Source organism: Penicillium angulare (genome assembly GCF_028827245.1).
Source record: "Penicillium angulare strain IBT 27051 chromosome Unknown utg000002l_segment0_segment0, whole genome shotgun sequence".
Lineage (NCBI taxonomy): Eukaryota > Fungi > Ascomycota > Eurotiomycetes > Eurotiales > Aspergillaceae > Penicillium > Penicillium angulare.
The window spans coordinates 45,888-70,255 of NW_026623161.1; the positions used below are offsets into that span (position 1 = coordinate 45,888).

Sequence of the window (24,368 nt, forward strand, 5' to 3'; positions counted from 1 at the left end):
AGCCAACTAATAGATCTATTTTTTTGATTATAGTTACTACTATACTAATATTCTATAAAGTATCTATAGTAGTACTATAACTAGGTAAATTTAATATATTACTACTATTAATAAGCCCTATATTAAGCTAGATAGGCTCTATAGGGCTTCTAATAATTTATTAATCTTCTCTATAGCCTTAGCCTAGTAGAAGTTAAAGTTAAGTTCTTAATTAAACTAGAAGCTAAGGTACTTTATAGGTTTAGTTAATACTATAATTATAATACTAAGGCTATTATTAGTACCTAGTAATACTAATAATATTAGCTAGGGCTTAGTAAGCTTAGGGTAGATAAAGTATAATAGTAAGTACTTCTTAATATTAAATACTAAGATATATTAGTATATCTAATACTAGGTTTTAGTATAGATTTTTTATAGAGTTTTAATATTTCTGGCTTTACTTTTTCCTACTATAGTAACTCTAATATTATCTACCTAGCCACTAGCTATAGATATCTCTATAGTATAGATATTAATTAGATTAGTATTATAGAAGAGATAGAGAATCAGCGATAATAGTAAGTCCTATAGCATACTAGTTAATATTATAATTATATCTAATATACCCTCTAGTATCCTGATTTTAGTATTATAACTAGTTAGGAAGGCTTTTACCTATAGTATTAGGGACCTAAGCCTCTATTTTTAAAGGTTATAAAGAAGCTATATATATAATATATTATTATAGGCTCCTAATATATCTAGTATTAAGAATAATACTATTCTAAACTATTTACCCTACGATTAGTAGATTTTATTAATTAAGATTTAAATAGTATGGTTTATTAAGATATCCTATCTACTATTAAGATAGTCTTTAGATAAGAGCCTATATTTTTCTACTATATAGTTAATTTAATATATAATAATAGCCTCTAGATACTTCCCTAGTATATTTAGTAAGGCAACTAGCTAGTATAACTTCAGAATTTAGTAATTATAATTACTCCCCTTCTATAAAATAATTATAATTAAATATTAGAAGTATAGGAGATTATAGCTTAGCTATATATATATATTAAATAGTTTATATAATATATCTAGTACTACTAGAATTATAACTATAATATACTAGAAACTATTAGGAATTAGATCTTCTCTAAGAACCTTCCCTACTAAAGTATCTATAATAGTTTCTTTAATTTTATATTTAATTATCTTTATAAATTCTAGTAGTTCTAGATAATCAAAGCCTTCTAAATCAATAAGATTAAGCTTAGGGGGTATAGGGAAGAAAGCTTTCTAAAAGGCTATAGCTTTAGCTTCTAGTGTCTCTATAAGGCTTCTTTCTGATAGTAACAATAGTATAATATCTTTCTTATATATACTAAGATAGTTATATACCTATTTTATAAGCTATTATAGTCCCTAAGACTTATTTTCTATAGTTTACTATACCTAATACTAGTAAGTTAGCTAAAGTCTCTATTTAATTAGTTTAGACTTCTTATTATATATAATTATATATAAAGACTAGTCAACTAAAAGATAATACTTATTCTATTTCCTTTTTAGCTTTCTAACTTCTTTAATTACCTCCTAATAGTCTAAATTAAGATCTAGCTATACCTATAGTAATAGTTTTATCTATAGGATATAGATCTTAATTATAGTATAAATTATATATAGAAAAATACTAAATTCTAAGCCTAGCTAATCTATAGAGGCTTATTTTAATAGTTAAACTTATATATTAGTTTTAATAAATTTAGTAAGCTTCTTAGTATCTATAGTAAACTAATTCTATTATCTTAGGGTTATAGAAGCTAGGGTTTTAATATTGAGATCTTTGGGTGCGAACGGGCATGTATTGCTAAGTTAGGGAAAACGACAGTTAATATATATGCACTAGTAAATAAATATAGCAAATAGATATATCTAATCACGTGCGATCAGATAACTGTAGATAGATAGTAATAGATATAGATATAGATGTTACTATATATAAACGAACATAACAGATCGTAATATATGAAATATATAGGGAGAATTAGGTAAATTTATCTTATTCTCCTCTACTTAACTAAGATTGTCTTGATCTTGAGTGTTTGTATAGAGCGATGGTATATAAAACACCCGTAGTATAATTATATATATAGAGGATCATAAATGTTCACGATTTATCTTCTTAAGAGTGCTATATTACTTACTTTATTAGCTACTTATAAAACATCTTATACAATAGTATATAATAATATATCTAGCTATATAATAGATAGTCTTATTATATAGTATATATTATATAAGGGAATACTAGCAATATTAAGGATTATTATATAATAGTAGTATCCTAAGGGTATTAAGGTAATAGAACCTCTTAAATTGTTTTTCTGGTATATAAATTAATAGTCTTAGGCTTAATAGTAGTCTGTTAGTCGTTTTCTAGATGGTTTTAATGATAATATAGTAAATAGTATAGAGGGAGAGGTTATGATCATAGGTTATACAATATTTACCGAAAAGTATTATGATTACCCCTTCTAGCTATATAAACACCTATATTAGCCTAAGGCCTCTTACTTAGCTTTATAGAGCTTCCTATTTATAGGGGGTTTATATAAAGTATTAACCCCTCCTCTAGCTATAAGCCCTCTTTCTCTTTAATCTCCTATTATAGCTTAGTAATTAGTATTACTATTATTATTATATTATCTTTCTCTCCGGCGGTATGATTCTGCTTGTTTACTAAAGCTTACTAATACTACCTTTATATTATTTATTATCCTTCTTATATATCATTATATCACACTCTCTCTTCCTTTATATACTTTTTCTCTTATACTTCTCTTCCTAAATATCTTATTATATCTCTTCTTTTCTAATAAGTATGATTCTAGATTCTTATAGTATTACTTAAGCTAAATATAAGCTAACATCTTATTTCTTATAGAAATATTAGATATTCTACTTCCTAATATAAATATGATTATACCCTAGAACTTTAGTATTAGATCTTAATTTATAAAAGCTATTATATATAGTAAAGATATTAATATATTCAGCAATATCTTTCTTTTTGACTTCTAATCTATTTCTGATCTTATATTTGTTACTATACTAGTCGTATATAATATGGATTAGTATAATATTAATAATATTAAAGTTAATTTGAAAGGATAAAGATATATATATATTACCTAATAAATCAGGATAGCTACCTCTTTATTATATATATATTATTTAGTAGATTATAGGCCTTTTCTTTTATATATAGTTATAGTTCTTAATAGTAGAGATGTTATATTTAGCAGCTTTTGTACTTTATATGTATATAGGAATACTACAAGTAGATACTCTTTCTGTTAGAATTCTTCTAAGAATCTTATTTATTTTATATAGGATGCTTATCCGATCTCCTATTATTATATCTTTTACTATTTAATCAAAGATCTAGCTATAGAAGAAGATAATTATAATATAGAGGAAGCTTCTTCTCCTATAATTACGCTATAAAAGTGTTATATTATTATCTCTATATCTTCTTTTAAGAAGACTATATCTTCTATTTCTAAGAAGCTATATATAACTATTCTTACTCTAGTAACTCTAGAGACTTTAGTTTATACTAAGTTAGTCCTTTCTCCTATATAAAAGACCTAGAAGATCTAATCTCCTTTTCTTATAGCTTCTTCTTCTTCTCTTAGTCTAAAAGGATCTACTTATACTACTAATATTAAGTGTTCTAATAGGCTAATCTATCTAACGGACTAGTACTTTTCTCTACTAGATAACTATAATATCTATTACTATATTAAAACTAATAAGTTTAAGCTAATACTAGTAGTATATAATTAGCTTTCTCTTATAGAGTTTTAACTAACCTATAATTATATATAGATAGTAGTAGTTCTAATAGAATACTATATCTTTAATCCTAATAAAAATAAGGCTAAATCAAAGGGGAATTCTTTTATACTTAATATAGTTAAGGCTATATCTTAAGTAGTTATTTTATCTATAAAGAGGGATAATTATTATAAAAAGAAGTTTATTCTTAAAGAAGAACTTAAAGAGTTTAGAGATATTATTTATAATAAGCCTAAACTTTCTATCTATAATACCTTTGATAATAAACTTTTATTTAGTATATTACTTAGATCTTTAGTAACTTCTTTAAAGAAGACTATTAGTAAATAATCTATTTACTATAGCTGGTCCTATAAGGATATCTTAGTATAATCTATACTATTTTATACTATTTTATATTACTTTATGATATTTATAATCTTTTTCTAGGGATGATACTTAGTATTTTTCTGTGTTTGATTTGATTATATTTTCTTTTATATTCTTAGCTAGTGCTTAATAAGCCTTATATATCTAATATAAATCTCTACTTTATCTCTTTCTCTTTTTATAGACTTTATAACTTAGTCTCTAGGATTATAATAGTAAAGGGGCTATCTTTTATTAGTATTCTTTTATATATTATTATAGTATATAGAATACTTCTTCCTAGAAGAATATTTTCTTCTATATCTATATCTTTATTTTTAGAGGTATACCTAGCTCTATTATTATTACTTAAGTCTAAACTTAACTCTTCCTATAACTCTTTAGGATTCTTCTATTTTAGATCTCTTTATATATATTAGTATTTTGCTATATATCTATATACTTTCTTAATAATATATTCTATGATTATGTTCTTCCCTATTAAACTTTATTATATATTATTATAGTAGAACTCTTCCTACTCTTCATAAATAAAAGTTAATAGATTAGAGTAAGTTAATAGTAGAGTATTATTCTTTAAGATCTTCTAGATCTCTTTAGGTCTCTTTAATTTTATACTAATTTATTATATTATAGTTTAAGTAGCTTATAATATCTATAATAACTTTAGGTTATCTACTCTTACTTCTAAGAGTCTTAATCTATTTATAAGATTTCGGAGTATATAGCTAGATAGCTCTATTAAAGTATATATTCTAAGGATATAGACTACTAGAATATAATATAGTCTGAACTATTTACTTTTAAATTTCTTCTTACTTTCGTTATATATTAATACTTAGTTATCCTTCTAGAAGCTAGTTTTTATAACTTTACTATTATAGATATAACCCTTCTTAATTATATAGTTTAGTAATAGTTTATTTATCTTTATTTATATATTATTTAAGTTCTATAGTATATCTAACCTTTCTATAAAAGGTTATACTATTATTATATTATTATTATTACTAGGTATTTATAATTACTTACTATATACTAAATAAAATAGGCTAAACCCTATTATACTATATTTATATATATATATAACAAAAATAGTCTATATTAGGTAAAGATCCTATAACTTTATCAGTTTATTTATTAAATACTTTATTAGTATTTAGCCTAATAATCTATTAAAGTTTTTTATCTTCTTATTTATATATAGATAGTATAGAGTAGTTATTTAATATTAGGTATTAAGAAGCTAGATATAGTATCTTACTATCTTAGCTAATAGATTCTAGCTGTTGTTAGTAACTATTTCCCTTAGTATACTATAATTTATAAAGATCTGATTATATATGAATTAACCTAAAGCTTTTTTTATAGCTTCTAGAATAGCTTATGTAATAACCTAGTTAGTAGTATAATCAATTATAGTAATAATCTAGTGATTACTATTAGATATATAAAGAAAGTATCTAATTAGGTTAATACCCTACTATTTAAACAAACAGATACTATTCTCTACTATATATTAAGCTATCTTTTATTCTAAACCTTTTTAAGGATTCTAGCTAACTTAGTATTTAAGATATAATTTTATAATATCTTCTATATCCTTTTTTATATTTAGCTACTATACTTATAGATAAATAACTCTATTTATATCTAGGTATTCTAAATAACTAAACTTCTTATAAAGGTATAATAACTATTCTCTACAAAAGAGAGGTTCTAAATAAGATATATAAACCTTATTTTCATAAGTAAAGACTAACTAACGATAAGCTATATTTATAGACTTTATTAGTAACTTTATATTATAGTATAATAAGTTTAGAATAAACTTTTCTATAGTTTTTATAAGCTTCTTATTAGTAGAGAGTATTCTTAAATCTAAATACTCTTTTATAGTTACTAGCTATTTTTTTTTTAGGACTTTTATAACTATCTATTCTACTATAGTTAAGATTATAGTAAGAGTAGTATTCTAAATTAGAGGGAATAATATATTTATAGGGCTTTTACTAATAAAATCCGGCCTTCTACTAATAGTATCAGGAATAATTATCTCTTTATCTTTCTAATACTAAATCTTTAGATTATACTCTTAATACTCTATAACCTAGTAAGTAAGTTATTTATTATAGATTAGTAATATTTATAAATACTATAAACCCTAGTGATTAGTTATAATAGTTATTTTTATATTATTTTCTAGATAACGATCCTATAGATATAAGGCCTCTTTAATAGCTAATAACTCCTTTTTATATATAGAGTAATTTAATTCCACACCAGAAAGCTTATAACTATTAAAGGTTATAGAATAGAGTTTTCTATTCTTATCTACTTAGTTTAGGACTATCCTAATAGCCTATTCAGATATATTAGTCTTAATTATAAACAGTTTTATTAGATTAGGTTAGATTAATATAGAAATAGTAGTAATAAGGTATTTTAGTTATTTAAAAGTCCTTTTATATACTACTAACCACAAAATTAGATAAAGCTTATCTTTTTAGAGCTGCTTATTAGGCTTCTTTAATAATTTATATAGAGGTATATAGATTCTAGTAAAATCCTTAATAAACTATCGGTAATATATTTTAAGTCCTAAGAATTACTAGACTTTATATATATTTATAGACCTTAGCTATAATATAATTATATTAATCTTTACTAGTACTATTAAGATTTATTCTCCTCTAATATAGAACCTATAGAATTTAATACATTTAGTAGCAATCTTATATTTTCCTAGTATAGTATATAGTTAATATTCTCTTAGTATAGCTAACACTTTTTTAAAATACTTATAATATTCTTCTATAGTTTTTAAGAAAATAAGGATATTATCTAAATAAACTATAATAAATTAGCTAAGAAAAGGTCTTAATATATTATTTATAATAGATTAGAAAGTAGTAGATATATTATATAGCCTAAATAATATTATAATCTACTTATATTTTCCCTATATTATATTAAAAGTAGTCTTTTCAATCGACTATACTCCTATTTAAACCTACTAGTACCTAGATATTAAATCTATTTTAAATATAATCTTAATAGTACCTATATAATCAAGTAGATCTTAAATTTACAATAGTAGATAACTATTTTTTGATATTAGTCTATTTAATATATAATAATCTATATATATCCTCTAGCTACTATTTGGTTTTGTAATAAATATTATAGAGAATCCCTAAGTACTTATAGATAGTTGAATTAGACCCTTTTCCAATAGTTTAGATACTTATTTCGCCTATTCTTATAGCTTTTATTTAGATAATATATATAAGTTAATATTAATAGATATAATATCTTTAGTATATATATTATATAAGATAGCCTATTCTGGTAGTAACTCTTATAGTAATATTATCCTAAAGATATCCTTATATCCTATTAGAATAGTATAAATCTTTAGGTTCCTATATATAGGAATCCTAGATAACTTAAATACTTTAAACTCTTCTACTATCTTTAGATATATAATATATAATACTTCTTATATAGACTTATACTTTAGTTCTTTTTATATCTATCTAGCTAATATTAAATTTAGCTATAGATTATTATTATTTAAGATATACCTATATTAATTATTAATCTATATAATATATGTCCGGCTATAATTATAAATCTTTATAATAGATATTTTCTAATAGATCTTAAGGTTCTAATACTTTAGGAAATCCTATTTAAGAATAAGTTTATATTCTAGTAAATTAAATATCTATATTAAAATAGTTATATATTAGCTTCTAAAAGCTATTAGAAGTTAAACCTTTAACCTTATAATAAGTCTTTCTCTATTAGATATTTAAATATATATATCTAAGCTTATTTTATAGTAGTTAGGATACAAATAATTTTTCTTAAGGAAGTTAATAGAAATAAAGATATAAGAAGTACTATAATTAAGTAAGGTATAAATAGTTATATTTCTATCTTAGTTATATACTAAAACTTTATAGTATAATAAAGAATCTCCTATAGTATAGAGATCTATCTTAATATTAGTAAGTTTAGCTTTCTTCTTATACTTTTCTATACTTTTTAGCTTCTATAAAATAACTAGGATAGTAAGAACTACTAATATTAGGTCTAATAGATCTAGATCTATATATACTAGTAATTTCAAAGCTTTTTTTATATAGCTAATAAGAGTTTTAGTTATTTTAGTTATCCTTAGTTTTTTAACTTCTTAGTATACCTAGAATCCTTATTCTAACTCTTCTTAAGCAATTAATAATTCTACTTAATATATCCTTTCTTATTATAATTAAAATATATCTAAGTTTCTTTCTATTAGTTATTCTTTAATTTATTTATAGACTTAAGAATATCTAAGTCTATTATATTAGGATTATACTAGTTACTATATAGATTATTACTTTTATCCTTCTTTTCTAGATAGTTAGTAATTATAGCTTTTTATTTAAACTATATAAAATACTTAATTATCTCTATAAGTCTTATTAGGTGATTTTAGTTCTCTATCTAATACTTCTATAACTATATTTTTATACCTTTCTATAGGAATTAAATTAGAATAGCCTCTAATATCTTAATTCTATATTTAGCTATAGTCTCTTAGAGATCTATTATATACTTAATAAAAATACGATCTTTTTAATAATACTTCTAGAAGTAGTCCTATTATTTTTCTCTACTAAGATATTCTAAGAATTTATATTTAATCTATACCCTATATACTATAAATATATAAACTTCCTGATTAGGATCTATAACTACGATATATTGTTTAATATTTCTAAAACTGAGCTACTCTTTCCTTAAAAGCTTTATTAGCTTAAATTACCTTATTATATTCTTCTAGTTATACTCTAGTAAACTATATAATCTTACGAAAGTAGTGTTTATAGTTATAGAGATACTTTTGTGTAGCGTTGTCCTGAATTTAGCTATTATATTTATTAATTGTATAGATACTCTTTATTAATATCTATTTAGTAGCTAATATACTTAACTAGGTATAAATAGTATTAGATATTATATTATACTAAGTAGCCTATAGTACTTCTTACTCTATATATTTATATTTAAATATAGTAGTAGTCTAGATAATAATTTTAGATATAGCTACTAGATTACTATTAGTACTCTATATATTTATATAAGTCTTTATAAGTACCGATAGAAAGATAGAAAGTATATATATAGTTTACTTATCTATAGATAGAGCTTACCGGTGATCTTCTAATCTGTTGTTGGTAATTTTATATAGGTAATAATTATCTATTATAGTTAATATATTCTAGTCTTTTCTTTAGTGAAATTAAATATATTAACTCTTCTTTTCTTTATAGTAAAGTTCTTCTAAAGATATTAAGTCCTTACTATATTTATCTTTTTACTTCCCTTAAAGATAGCTATATTATAGTTCTTAACTACTAGTCTTTGGTTTTACTTAGAAGAATACCCTAAAATAATATAGTCAATATAATATAATATAATAGCTTAAAAATAAAGTACTAACGTATATAGATCTATAGGATTTACTATATCTTACCTATACTTAGAGCCTTAACTATCTAATTATAGTAGTTTATGCTTGTCCTACGAACTTTAGCTTTTGAATTCTTTTAGATAAAAGCTATATATATAGTATTAAGCTTCTGTATACTATCACTATATTAAGACTCCTTCAGTAGACCTCATCGTCTTTCGAATTGTTTTTTCTAGGGTCGCACAGACGTTTATATTATACCCCTAGCAGCCCTTAATAGGCTATAAAAGATATTATCTTTAAAATAATGCTACTATATAAGATCTTTGGGTGCGAACGGGTATATATTACTAAGTTAGGGGAAACAATAGTTAATATATATACACCAGTAAACAAATATAGTAAATAGATATATCTGATCACGTGCGATTAGATAACTGTAGATAGATAGCAATAGATATAGATATGGATGTTGCTATATATAAACGAATGTAATAGATCGTAACATATGAAATATACAGGGAGAATTGGGTAAATTTATCTTAATATCTAATAGTATCTAGATCGACTAGTAATTAGAATTATAGTTAATATTATCTATATAGCTATAAGAAATCAGCCGGTTGAATAGATTACTATTTATATATAAGAGATCTAGGACTAATAATCTAATTATAGTAATATTTTCTTCTATAGTATACTTCCTTTTCTATAATATCTTACTTTTTTCTATAACTATTTCTATTTCTATTTTATCTATAATTACAATAAAGTCTTCTTCTATATATAATATTATAGTTCTAGTACTATCCTATACTATATAGTATATATTTATATTACTAATTATAATATATTTATTCTTAGTCTTTAGCTCTTATTATAGTAAGAAGAAGAGGTTAGAGCCTATTCTTAGCTAATAATAGAGATTATAGATAGATAGATAGCTTTATTCTCCCTCTATCTTTATTTTTCTTTATAGATATAGAATTTAATAGTTATTACTAATAAAATGATTTAACTATATAGAGGGGTCTATCTTCTTAGATACCTATATTATAATACTAGGGAGCTTATTATTAGCTACTAAAGGGTATAATAACTAGAACTAGCCTAATACTAATTAATAAGTAGTGTTTAATAGTATATTTAACTATAGATCTTATACTATAATTATATTAGTTTCTAGGATCTTCTAATTATAGAGGAATAATACTATTATATCCCTACTTATATTTATATTATATTAGATTAATTAGAATTAATTTATTTATCCTATAAAGGGCTCTAGGAGAGGTCTAAATCGCTTTTATATAATTATAAGGCTTTAGAGATCTTATTAATAGTCTCTATAGCTTATCTAGCTATAGCTATAGTATTATAGTCTCTAATATAGTATAAGAAGATTAAATTAGACTATTAGCTAAGTCTATATAGCTATATATTAGATAGCTATACTATTAGGTTTATCAGGGGTAGTAGTATTAATTCTAAGATTCTATTCTATAGTAGTAGGCTTAGTAATTCTAGTACTAAGCTTAGGAGTAAGGCTAGTAAATAGCTTTAGTTATTAGTTATTAAAATAGATAAAATCTTTTTCTATTATTTGCTTAGGACTAAAATAGTAGATATATTTTAGTAATATGGTTATTAGGGTTTTAACTAGAATATAAGGATAGTTAATCTAACTAGTCCTTAGGATCCTATTAATATTTTTTAGATTAAATATCTTTTTAATAAGTTAAGATTAGCTTTTTCTAGTATAATATTTATATTAATACTATTTTTTACTTTAGATAGATTAGGCTTTAATAATAGAGACTATATTATTCTTTATAAGCTAAGAGGCTTAGCCTCTAATCTTTGATTTGTTTTTAGAATCTTTTAACTAGCTATAGCCTTTTTTATTAAGATCTATAAATAAGGCTTAGCTTAGTTAGAATATAGATATAGGTTTAGTCTCTACTATTAGATAGATTAATATTATAATATAAAGGGCTAGTATAGCTACCGCTAATATATAAATAAAGACTTCTAATAGGGTTAGATTAGTTAATTATAGGATAGTATTTAGACTTAGTTAGTTTAAGGTCTCTATCTAATTATCTAAATAAATAGGGACCTAATAGAATTATAAAGCTCTAGCTATAGTCTATTTAGCTATAGCTTACACTTCGTATTATTTTAGATACAATTAGTAAGTAGTTTTATATTTACTATTATAATTAGTATACTTAATAATAATAGGCTATTCTTACTTAAATAGATATTCCTAGGTTAAATATTTTATTATACAAGTACTATATTTAAAAAGGTTAGGGTAGTATAACTATATATATTTAAATAGTTAATACTTCTTATACTATTTTATATAGCTATCCTAATAGAAAAGCTTAGCTTAGTGGATCTCTTTATTCTAGACTATACTATATATAATCATATTATTAACTACTAGTAGGTTAGTAACCTTTAGATTAACTAAGGCTTAATATTAGCTATTTATAGGGATAGTAAGCTATCTAGTATAAGCTATCTTAAATAGATATCTCTTTATTAAAACTCCCTATATTATTATATTCTAATAGTATAGTTCCTTGATTATTTTTTTCTATTTCTCCAGCAATAGCTAGATAGTATATACTATAATACTATATATAATAATATTCTATATCAACAGCTATAACTAGATATTAGACCTAAATATCTTTAACTAATTATTATAATACTAGAGGATCTCTATACTTACTACTATATTAGTATATAGTATTATATTACTAGACTACAACTTCCGGATAATCTAGAAGATATATCTACTCCTAAGAAGCTTAGATAGTTATTTAGTAACTAATATCTTCTTTATATACTCTAACTTAGCTACTAGATCAGTAGAAGACCTATCCTTTAGGGTCTCCTAGTATTACTATAATATCTTTACTATAATTTCCTAGTTAGATTATAACTCTATAAGAGATATACCTATAGTAGCTATATTATTACTATTTAGAAGAGAGCCTAGTAGCCTAGCTCTATAAGCTCTATACTACTAGCTTAATATATTAAAGCAGACTATAGAAACAAAGCTTTAGGATATAGTATTAGACAACGCTAATAACAATATTATTAATTTAAATAATTTTATATCCACTTAGAGGTCCTTAATAGTAGTTAAGATATACTACAAAGTAAGTATATTACCCTTATAGACTTTAGTAATATATTCTTTTAGTTTAGAGATAAATATAGTTACGAATAGGTTCGAATAGCTATTATTTTCTATATTATCTAGTAGCTTCTAAGCTCCTTTAGCGATCTGATCTATAGTTAGGCCGGATAAGCTAAGATCATATTTAAAATTAGTAGTATTAGATATAGAAATAACCTCCTAACGGAGGCTTAGTATTAAATTTTATACGTTTTTCTAACGATCTGGATATATAAATACACCACCCGGCTATACTATATCGACAGTAGCTATTTTATTAGGTAAAACCTATATAAAACGATAGCTTACGAAGTAACTAAAACTTTAAACTAGGTCATAGGTTCCTAAGACCCCGGGAAATCCGACAATTCCAAGAATTCGATTTACTAAGAGATAGTTGTTTTTTAAATTTCTATAACTTCTAAATCTAAACTCCTAATAAAATATTTAAAAAGAAGATCTCTAATACTAAAAAATAAATAAATTACCTCTAAAATATCTAGAAAAAGACTATAAAAAAGCTTTAAATTATATAAGAAATATAATAGAAATCCTATAATAAAATCTATAAGTTAAAGAACTTTAAACTAGAAATCTTTATATCCCTTTTAATAAAGAATCTTTATTTTAAAATTAAAGAAAAGAAACTATCTTCTTATTAAATTAGATTCTTCTATATTCTTATAAAAGTTAGTACTTAGGCTTATTATATTATATTATTAAAAAAATATTCAAGATTATATAATATCTTCTCTATCTCTCTCTTTAAACTATAGAATAACTAAAATAATAATAATTTATAGATACTAATACTAGAACTTAAAGATAAAAAAGAATAGGAAGTTAAAGAGATCTAAAATAAAAGAGTCTTTAATACAATATTATATTATTATATAAAATAAATAGAATAATCCTTAGAATATAACTAATAGGAACTAGTAGAATATTTAGAAAATATAAGAAATATAATAGTTTTATTTAAGAAAAACTAAGTTTATAAAATAGTATTATAATAATATTAAAAACCCTCTAAAATCCTTCTAAAATACCTTTAAATCAATATTAAATAAAGAAAAGCTATACTAAATAAAACTATTTAGTTAAAAAAAGAAGAAGAATAAATAAGATAAAAAATAGAAAACTATTATAGAATTCTATATTAAGCTATAAGTATCTTAATATTAGTAATAATTACTATTATAACTAGAATTAAAATAATCTTAACTAGAGTTATATTATATTAATATCTTACTATAATCTTTAAAAAAAAGATTAAATACTACTCTACTAAAAAATAAAACTAGTATTACTAATCTATAGGTATAAAAAATTATTAAAATAACTAGAAGACTTAATAAAAAATAAACTAACCTTAAGATTTAACTTCTTTTATTATTTAGTAATAAATATAATATATCTTCCTATAGCTTAATCTATATTCTATAAATTAAAATAAAGCTTATAACTAGAAAGATAAATAAAGATTATCTTTTAAAAAGATACTAGGAGATAAGTAAACCTCTTTATAGCTATAGCTTTACTTTTTTTATTCTAAATAAATATAATACTACTAATAATTACTATAGTAGTATTATTATTTTAAACTTTATATATCTAGTTAAGACTTAATTAAAGTTAATATAAATTACTATAAATTCTATAAGATATCTAAAATAAATTAATACTAAATTAAATATAACTTAGAGAAAAATCTTATCTAAAAGTAATTCTTACTATATTTTTTATATAAAATATAAATAATTAAGTTTATATAATCTTAGTTATATCTAATTTTAAGAATAATATCTATAGGAGGATAAAGAGCTATTTTAGTAATACACCTAATATAAAATATAAATAAAGAATAAATAATTTAATTATATAGAGAATATAAACTAGTAGAAGTACTAGTAATACTTCTATTACCCTTATTAATCTTATTATCTCTATTACTATTACTATTATCTCTATCTCTAGCCTAATCTTTATTTTTTATTATATAATAACTATCTTAATAAAAAGAACTACTAGAAGTATTAGTAATAGTAATATTAGATATATTAAAAAAGAAATAAAATAAAAATAGAGAGAGAGAGAATAGAAAGTTAAAAATTAAAAGAAAAAAAGAGATAAGAGTTAAGAAGATAAAAAAGAAGCTTTTATCTTAAAGATATTAAAAAAACTATATTACTTTATTTATATCTATATATAAAGATACCTAAGATAGTATTAGTCCTAGAAGCTTTATTTAATATAATACTACTTTATATAGATTACCTAATTAAATATAAACTATATAGATAGTTAAGTTAACTATTATTAAAAAGAAAGGATAAATTATTATAGGATTCCTAAATCTCTTTAGATATAACTTAGATATAATTTATAGTTACTCTATAAATAAATCTACTTTAATATATTTACTTATATATAATAACCCTAAGCCCTAGTAATATAAAAATATATAAATAATAGCTATAATTCTTGTTCGACAAGAATCAGTCTATATATTAATTATTCTATTTGATCTCTACTATCTGATATCCTTACCTAGTCATAGGTCTCTAGTCTAACAACTTAGTAACCATTATAATATAAATATATATATACTATAATATAAAAGTAATATAGGATAGTATATTAATAAAAACAAAAGGAATACTTATAGAGATATAGCTCTAATTAGTTATATCTCCTTAATATCAAAAGAGCTTAATTAATAAAAAGTATTATAGAAGAGATATATTATATATAGTAGACTTAGTACTAAGAACTTACCTTAGTAATATAAATTAGAAAATAGCTTATAGGAAAGAGCTATAAAAAATATAGGATCCTAGAGGGGAGTTTAGCTATAATATAATAATATATATCGTCAGGACACCAGGACACCAGGAGATCACTATTATATTTAGTGAGTTTAGTATATTTAGTATATTTATATCTATTTGGTATATTTATATACTCTTTCTCTGTATTTCCTTTATCTATATTATTTACTTCGCTTCTTTAACAACAGCATACTTAAAGCCTAAGCCCAACGCAAGCGCCATTTTCCTCAGCTATAGCTAGCCTAATAGCAACCCTAGCATAGCCTACTTCGTAGGCTACAGTAGATCAATAAATTCTACTACTACTACTTTAAGATTTAGTAAATTTAGTCTTAAGGATTACTTAAGAATGAAAGTTTTATTATTTTCTATCTATTTAATTATATATATCTAGATTAAGAATATATTAATTAAATTATAATTTATTTAGTATTTTAACTTAGTTAAAAGAATAATTTTAGAATATTAAAAAATATAGCTAATGATATTAAATAATATATAAAAATAATATAAATTTGGTCGCTAAATAGGTACCTTTAGGTATATCTATAGATATATCTAAAATGCCTATAGGCACCTAGCCCCCGGACAGATAGTGAAATTTCGGCCTGTAGGTAGCCTAATATGTAGGTCTAGATATACTAGACTAGCCGTGCCTTATCCTACGGTCTGGATACTAAATAAGTGGGGCCCTATTTGGTATCCTGTAGCGCAATATAATTCTTACTGTAATACAATTTTTTCGTCTTTATATATAATTTTCTTAGTAATTTAGAATTAATTACAAAAAGTAATAACTTCTCCTGAGTTATTGTATATTATCTCTATATTTGCCTCTATCTCAGCAACTTTCTTATATAAGAGGGCCGCTGGACTGTACTTTTTCTCTATCTCTCTTACTGTATATTTTTTATATTTTTTAACTTCTTTTATCTTCCTTTTAGCTATATCAAATTTAATATCTTTAATATATATTATACTATCCTTACTAAGGCCTATAATATATTATCTAATAGTTTTTTTTTCTTATAGAGCTTAGATAGTAACTATTTCTTATATAGTAGTTATAGTATTAACTAAGATATTAAAATAGAATTCTTACTTATCTAGAATCTATATAAGTATTTTTTTCTCTTTAGGTATTTAATTAGGCTAGTAGAGAAAAGAAAAGAGATATTTCTATCTTTTTGTAATATCTCTAAAGGTTTTTAAATATATATTTTCTAAACTTAATAATAAAAGGGCTAGTTCTAGAGAGGATATTTTCTTTTCTAATAGATTAATTTCAATATTTAGAATAGAAGGGAAAGTATTTTTAAGACTCCTATAAACTTTTTTTATATTAACTAGATAAATTTCTTAATCTAAAAAGATATTCTAATATATCTAGGATATAAAGGCTTTATATTAAAATTATTCTTCTTAAATAATCTTTACTAATTTTATAATAAGAAGATCTCTACCCTATTGAGAAATAAGATTATTTCATATTTTAAAATAAGTCTTATAAGCCTAAAAAGACTTGTTATTAAGAGATTAAAAATAGTTTATTTAATTTAGTAGAAATCTAAAGATTTTAATACTTACTTTAGTTATAGTATTAAGAAATTTAAATATTAGATATAAGTTATAACTATTAACTAAAAGAATATATTACTCTCCTTTTTAGATATAACTATATATTTCTTAGTTAACTTCTTCTATCTAATATATAATAAGCTTATTAATAATATAGCCTTTTTCTATAATTATAATTATTTATTTATTAGGTATTTTATAGTTATACTATATATTTATATAATATACTTTTTTAAAGATAATTAAGGGCTATATTTACTAATTATTAGCTATAATATATTCTATAACTATAACCCTTTTATTATACTCTATATTAGAAAGGTTTATAGCTTTATTTAGTTTACTAATAAATACTTAGTAAGTCCTTCCTTATCTAATTTAAAAGCTAGTTTTATAAAAATTATAGATATTCTATAGCTTTATATCTTTTAGAGCTTTAGCTAATAAACTATACTAATAATATAGCTTTATAATATCTATATACTCTAGATACTTAGAATTAATAATTTTTTACCTTTTAAGCTTTATTTCTATATCTAGGAAATATCTAATATAATAATATATCTAATCTTTTCTAATTATCTAATCTAGTATCTTTTACTAGGCTAGTATAATATTAACCTAATATTCTATAATAGTAGATATTAAAAGGAAGAAGGAAGTATCTAAAGTCTTTATCTAATAGTCTAAAGTCTTCTTCTACTAGGTATTTAGGCTATAATTTAATAGTTTTATCTCTATTTTTAGCCTTATATTCTATTTAATACAATACTACAACAAATTGTAATTAATACCAAATTTCTGTATAACCTCACGTAAATTTAGCGTTTTTTTGCTTCGAGCGAATTACATAGCCTTATTTATACAAGATACCTCAGTTTTAGTAGAATCGGGTATAGTTAAGGTAGTATATTATAGCAATAAAGATATATAAAAAGAAAAATTACATTGTAGTAAGAATTACATTGCGCTGCGGGACACCAAATGCGGGTACGCATATTTGGTGTCCAGACCGTAGGGTAAGGCACGGCTAGTTCTATACTATAGATCTAGAGATAGTTAGATATAAACTAGTATAGACTATAGATATAGATAAATAAGAGTAATATAGGATAGTATATTAATAAAGATAAAGAAGATACTTATAGAGATATAGTTCTAGTTAGTTATATCTTCTTAATATTAAATAAACTTAGTTGATAGATAGTTTTATAAAAGAGATATATTATATATAATAGGCTTAGTACTAGGAATTTATCTTAGTAATATAAAGAAGTCTTTAAGATATAGTAATATAATATAATAGTATTCTTAGTAATTTAAGATCTTAGTAATATAAAGAAGCTAATAAGAAGTAGGAAAAGAAAAGAATATATAGAAGTAGGAAATAGCTTATAAAGATAGAGCTATAAGAGATGTAGGATCTTAGAGAGAATTTTAGCTATAGTATAGTAATATATATCAGGAGAGCACTAGAAGATTACTATTATATTTAGTATGTTTAGTATATTTATTTTTGTTTTTATATCTATTTTTGTTTACTATATTTGTATACTCTCTATATTTCCTTTATCTAAATTATATTTACTTCACTTATTTGGCAACAGCAAACAACTCTAGTATATCTTTCAGATATACCTAGGTGTACCCAAAGTCTGAGCCTAGCGCTAGCGCTACTTTCCTTAGCTTTAGCTGGCCTGATAACAACCCTGGCATAGCCTACGAAGTAGGCTACAGCAGGTCAATGAATTCTACTACTACTACTACTACTACTACTACTACTACTACTAAGCTATATATAGCTATTCGGATATAATATAGGTCTCGGTGGCCCGTTCTACTAACTCCTATCGTTCGGCTAGTACTGCTGTGTTCCACTGCGCCGTAGCCTAGTTAGGCTTACCCTAGGAAGTTAGAATTTAGGTACAGAAGTCTAATCCTCACCTAGACTAACCTAGGCCTAATACTACCTACGGATCTACGGTTCCCCTGAAACTCTGTAGATCCGACTCTCAATACTATAACTTCCTTCGTAGTCCTGATTTATAACCAAAACTAGTACTCAACTTTTTCAAGAGGTATCCTATACTATTACACCACTTCATACTTAAGACATCTCAAGCACCTTCCGACTTTTATCTAAAATACACCGGATGCACTTCCACAATGCTCTTTCCCAATCTCCAACATTTTAGGCAGCGGCGTGCTACACAATCTGTTAGTGTCTTATTGGTGGGTCTCTTCATACTTGTTGGGGGTGTGATGAGATTTGTCCAACTCAGATATGGCGGATTCGACCTGGCAACTACCCCGAGCATGCTGAAGAACACAACAATCGTGATGGCAGTACAGAATACTACAAACCATCCTAATGTTCCACTCGGCCTCCTCCAAGCACGCGCTGAGCCAGACATATTCTGTAAATCTAATCCTGGCTGCCCTTGGAGTTTCATTTGTGTGGACGGAGTATGCATCAAAGGCTGTGAAACTATCCATGACTGTGTCGAGCCACAATACTGCGGTAAGAATGGGCAATGTATGGTCAGGTATCCTCCATGGTATCCTGGCGGAGACGAGATGTGTCTCGATCGCTGGGAACCGTGTTACAGACACGTCGAGTGTTGTTCAGGGTGGTGTCGACTTACCGCACATCATCAGGGGGATTGGCAATTCATATGTGAGAGACGACAATCCCCGTAACCGGCTGATTCTCGCGTATATATTTGGTTTGGTTTGGTTTGATTTAATGGCTGCTATTATGGCGGACCTGGATGAGTACATATTTTTAAAATGTTCATATATCTTATACTGCGCACTGCTTAAGTAGGTAAATTGCTTTGAGATATGATATCCATATGTATGTCCATGTAGTGCCCCCATTTTAGCACTTCCTATTCCAAACAATGGCTAATCATCCGGATACTCGTCGCGTACATTACTAACAAAAGCATGGGTAGTTCCATCCCATCGCTTGAAGTGTTTACCTGCAATCATTGTCAAGCTCTGCGGTAAATCGGTCATCTCTGGTAAAATGAGCTCAATATTTTCCTCCGCAACATATCGTACACTTCGATCTTCAACCCTAAGTATAATATATTTTGTCAGCTAAGGCACCGAGAGAGAAGGCTCCAAAGAAAGAATAACCCACAAGACATGGTAAAAGCTCTGATGTCGACCTGCCTGTAAGCGATCAATTCCCATTCGTCGCATCCACTGTTCCTCGGCGCCGCACTCCGAGTCCCAGCCAGTGATGATGGCGCGGTAATGATATCGACGGTGTCGGAAGACTTGGCCCACTTTGTACCGAATATCTTTCTTCCCATCGGACCGCCGATGCACCTGTTTGGGAATCTCGTCCACTGCTCGCATGACATGCAAGCTTTCCAATATATGCTCGTGTTCAAAGAGTCCCTCAAATAGAGGTACAATATATTTTTCTATCAAAAAAATATCGGACGGAAAGTCGGTAGCGAACAACTCCATCAGCCAGGGTAACTGGTGCCGGAGGTCCATAGGCCTCGATTCTCCAGAGAGTAGCATTGATGACCACAACGCAGCGTATTTTGCACTCACCACATCAATCGAAGTGCCATGGCTCTCGGGTGTGTGAGACACGGAGTGGATGGAATTGAGTATATTTTTGCTGCAGCGCAAAATGATTTGTGAAAGTGGTGATTCTCCCAAAAATTCCGCTTGCTCAACATCCGTAGCTCCAAGAAAGACCAATTGATCACGTAGATCAGAGACTGGAGTTTCTCGTGCGCCTCGAAATTGATCCAAATACATGGGCGTACTTGGCTGTTCACCGAAAGATGTATTCCCGTTCATGTCAAAGCCTGATGAAGGAGAAATCATCACGTAGACATGGAATGGAAACCCACAAGGACGAGCATCTAGTTGCAACTTCTGAGCCGCGTAGCAATATATCACGGCCGAAACCAACGGCAAGGAATTATGCCCAGGACTCGTCAAGGCCAGCCCTAAAAAGTTGTGTTCTAGCGAATGATACTGCCGTTCCGGATCCATTCCTGTAAAATCATTCTCCTGCAGCCAGGACGCAAGAGTCAGAGCCTTTGCTCGAGGACGAAGACTGTCGATGTTGGGATGAAGCGCCCTAAAGCGACAGACGATCCTATCCAAAATGACCCGAACCTTGAACATTGTCAGAAAACAAACACTGTTATTTGACCTTGAATAAAGGGCCATACCTCATCCAATTCCCCAAAGCCAGTCTCTGGGATAAATAAATCGAAGGCAGCCATAGCACGATCGAGCGATACGGGCTCGCCGAGTCTGACCTTAGCCCATTCGGGAATTGCAATGCTTCGGTGAAGGCAGGTCAAAAGTGCTCGGGCGTAGTATCTTGCACAGGTAAAAGTCAGTCAACTTCATTCACTCATGAGCAAAGTATAACGACCGAGATAAGCATCTCACCTTCTAGCTAGGTGATCCTCCCCCAGTTCCACCCGGCTAAAGCGGACAAGAGTGTCCTTTGCATCAAAGCCGAAGTCAATGACAGAGCGAAATTTCTCAATGCGTCCCGTCTGGCTAGCAAGAATACTATCCAGAAGCCGGGAAACAGACTGGTCGGCGCGAAATCTCAAAATAAAGAGGGTTTTCCAGTCGACCGATGACACGGGATCAGAGAGCTTCTGAGAGATATTATGCTTTTTGTCCCATGATTTGTAATTGACATGACAGTAATGACGCCACAACAGAGGTTCGTTGGTCACGTTTTGAAATCGGTGGCTGGTTCGTTCTAGAGCGGCGGCGGAACGAGGATGCGAGGTACATAGTATTAAATGGAGTATCTCTTCTGGGAGATGTTCCAGAGACCGGACCATCCCTATGAATGATTCAAGGATAAAGAGCTTAGTGACGGGGGGCAGGAGAGGAAGGCCCAGGCGTCTCTGGGGCAGTCACAGCGAGTATTTCCAAGGTTCGAGCAAAGTATGCGACGCTCAGGGTATCAATGGACATAAAGCGAGGTCAACGCCGGCGTTGGACTGGAAAGTTGATGATCGGGCATGACGAGGAAGATAAGAAGGGGTTGGTAGCAGAGCAGGAGGAGAGGGGAAGAAAGAGGCGGGGAGAGATACGCGGAGATGCCAAGACCCGAGATTAGATCCCGCAAAAGTTGTTTCATTCTTCAATCCTCCTTCTCTTTTTACACATAATATTAGCAGACTCGCTCCTTTCCCATCCTCTCCGCTTTATCGTATGGGTCAGTCTCAGTCCGCGGGCTCGAAAGACCCGGAATCACAATCGTCAGATCGAAAAACGGATTATTATGAACTATTGAATGTGACACCTACTGCCACAGATGAAGAGTAAGAATCGATTCATACCTACATGTGGACTACTACAACCAGAGAACTCGGAATATTTTGATTAACCCTTTGTCCGTCTTTGGTAGAATCAAGAAAGCTTATCGCAAGAGGGCCTTGGAGCTGCATCCTGATCGAAATTATGGGAATGTAGAGGAAGCCACCCAGAAGTTTGCCGAAATTCAAACCGCATACGAAGTCCTTGCAGATCCGCAAGAACGTGCATGGTATGACTCCCACAGTGATGCCTTCTTGGGGACTGGTGGGGGCTCTGAGGGGGCTCCGCATTCATACAATGTCCGAATGACAACTGCAGACGAGGTCCTCAAGGTTTTTTCGCAATTCAGCCCTCGCATGGAGTTCTCCGACTCCCCGACAGGGTTCTTTGGTGGCCTTCGAGAACAATTCACCAAGCTGGCCTTAGAGGAGCGGCAGGCATGCCAGTGGGAAGGTCTGGATGAGGTGGACTATCCATCATTTGGAGGTCGCAATGACCATTTTGAGACCGTGGTCCGCCCATTTTACAACGCCTGGGCTGGGTTCTCAACTCGAAAATCGTTTGCTTGGAGAGATACCTACCGCTACTCCGAGGCCCCAGATCGCCGTGTGCGACGCTTAATGGAGAAGGAGAATCGGCGTCTTCGAGATGAGGGAACCCGTGAATTCAATGACGCGGTTAGGTCTCTGGTAGCTTTTGTAAAGAAACGAGATCCACGATACCAGGCAAATGCGCAGAACGAGGCTCAACGCCAAGAAACACTTCGTCAGTCGGCGGCTGCCCAGGCTGCCCGATCTCGAGCCATGAATCAGGCCAAGCTGCGTGAGCATGTTGTTCCCGAGTGGGCGCGATCCGAAGAGCCTACGGTCGAGGAAGAGGAGAGCTCTGAAAGCGAGGTCGAAAATTTCGAATGTGTGGTGTGCAACAAGACTTTCAAAAGTCAAAATCAATTCGAAGCCCATGAACGAAGCAAAAAACATTTGAAGGCGTTCAAGCAGCTATGTCGTGAAATGCGAGCGCAGAATGAAGATCTAGACTTGGAACCAGCTACCTATTCTGCCACGCCCGATACAGCAGCTTTGAGTGAGGATGATAATACTAGTCTTAAGCCAACCTCCCTCGAGGAACGATTGGGAAGTCCGATCGCCGGGGATATCAAGAACGGTCTGCTTGACGAGCCTGCGCGAACGTTCGCCTCTGATTTGGAGGAGAACACTCGTGATTCCCGCATCCCTTCCTCTGCCCAGGATTCTGACTCGGAACCTGCTTCATCACATTCGGCCCATGATGATGACTACGCTTCCAGGGAGGTCATTCAAACAAGACTTCACTCCCATGATGAATCCTCGCAAGACGACTCCATCGTTGAATTGACTGAACAATTATCAGCCTCTGGGCTTGATGATCCGGCTGCCCCTCGAGTGGGAAAGGCCAAGCAGAAACGGGCTAAGAAAGCGGCCCAGGGTAGTGAGCAAGCTGGCTTTCCTTGTGCAAACTGTAGTGCGATATTTCCCTCCAGGACGAAGCTGTTTACTCATATCAAAGAAAACCCAACGCATGCGCAGCTCATCAAGACTACAAAGACCAAAAACAAAAGGCGGTGAATGCCAGGCTGTCTTTATTTTCCGCGGATAAATATTTGAGTTGTGACTAGTCTATAGCCATTTCATGTAAAAGGATGGCTTCTATGTCTATGCTTGGCTATGGTAACAATAATATGGGGCATAATCAACACGGAAATCAAGAAAAA

General features: G+C 28.1%; 2 protein-coding genes across 2 annotated transcripts; one reads left to right on the forward strand and one right to left on the reverse strand.

The window, feature by feature from the left end:
* Positions 1-20,200: 20,200 nt before the first annotated feature.
* Positions 20,201-22,137, reverse strand: N7478_001490 (uncharacterized protein; the record flags this gene model as incomplete). The annotated part of the gene is made up of 4 exons (XM_056917705.1): positions 20,201-20,375; positions 20,442-21,445; positions 21,502-21,655; positions 21,728-22,137. The coding sequence occupies 4 exons, from the start codon at positions 22,135-22,137 to the stop codon at positions 20,201-20,203; spliced, it is 1,743 nt and encodes a 580-aa protein (XP_056783316.1).
* Positions 22,138-22,513: 376 nt separating this feature from the next.
* N7478_001491 (putative C2H2 finger domain protein) lies at positions 22,514-24,222 on the forward strand (the record flags this gene model as incomplete). Its single annotated transcript, XM_056917706.1, has 2 exons — positions 22,514-22,623; positions 22,710-24,222. The coding sequence occupies 2 exons, from the start codon at positions 22,514-22,516 to the stop codon at positions 24,220-24,222; spliced, it is 1,623 nt and encodes a 540-aa protein (XP_056783317.1).
* Between the last annotated feature and the right edge of the window lie 146 nt (positions 24,223-24,368).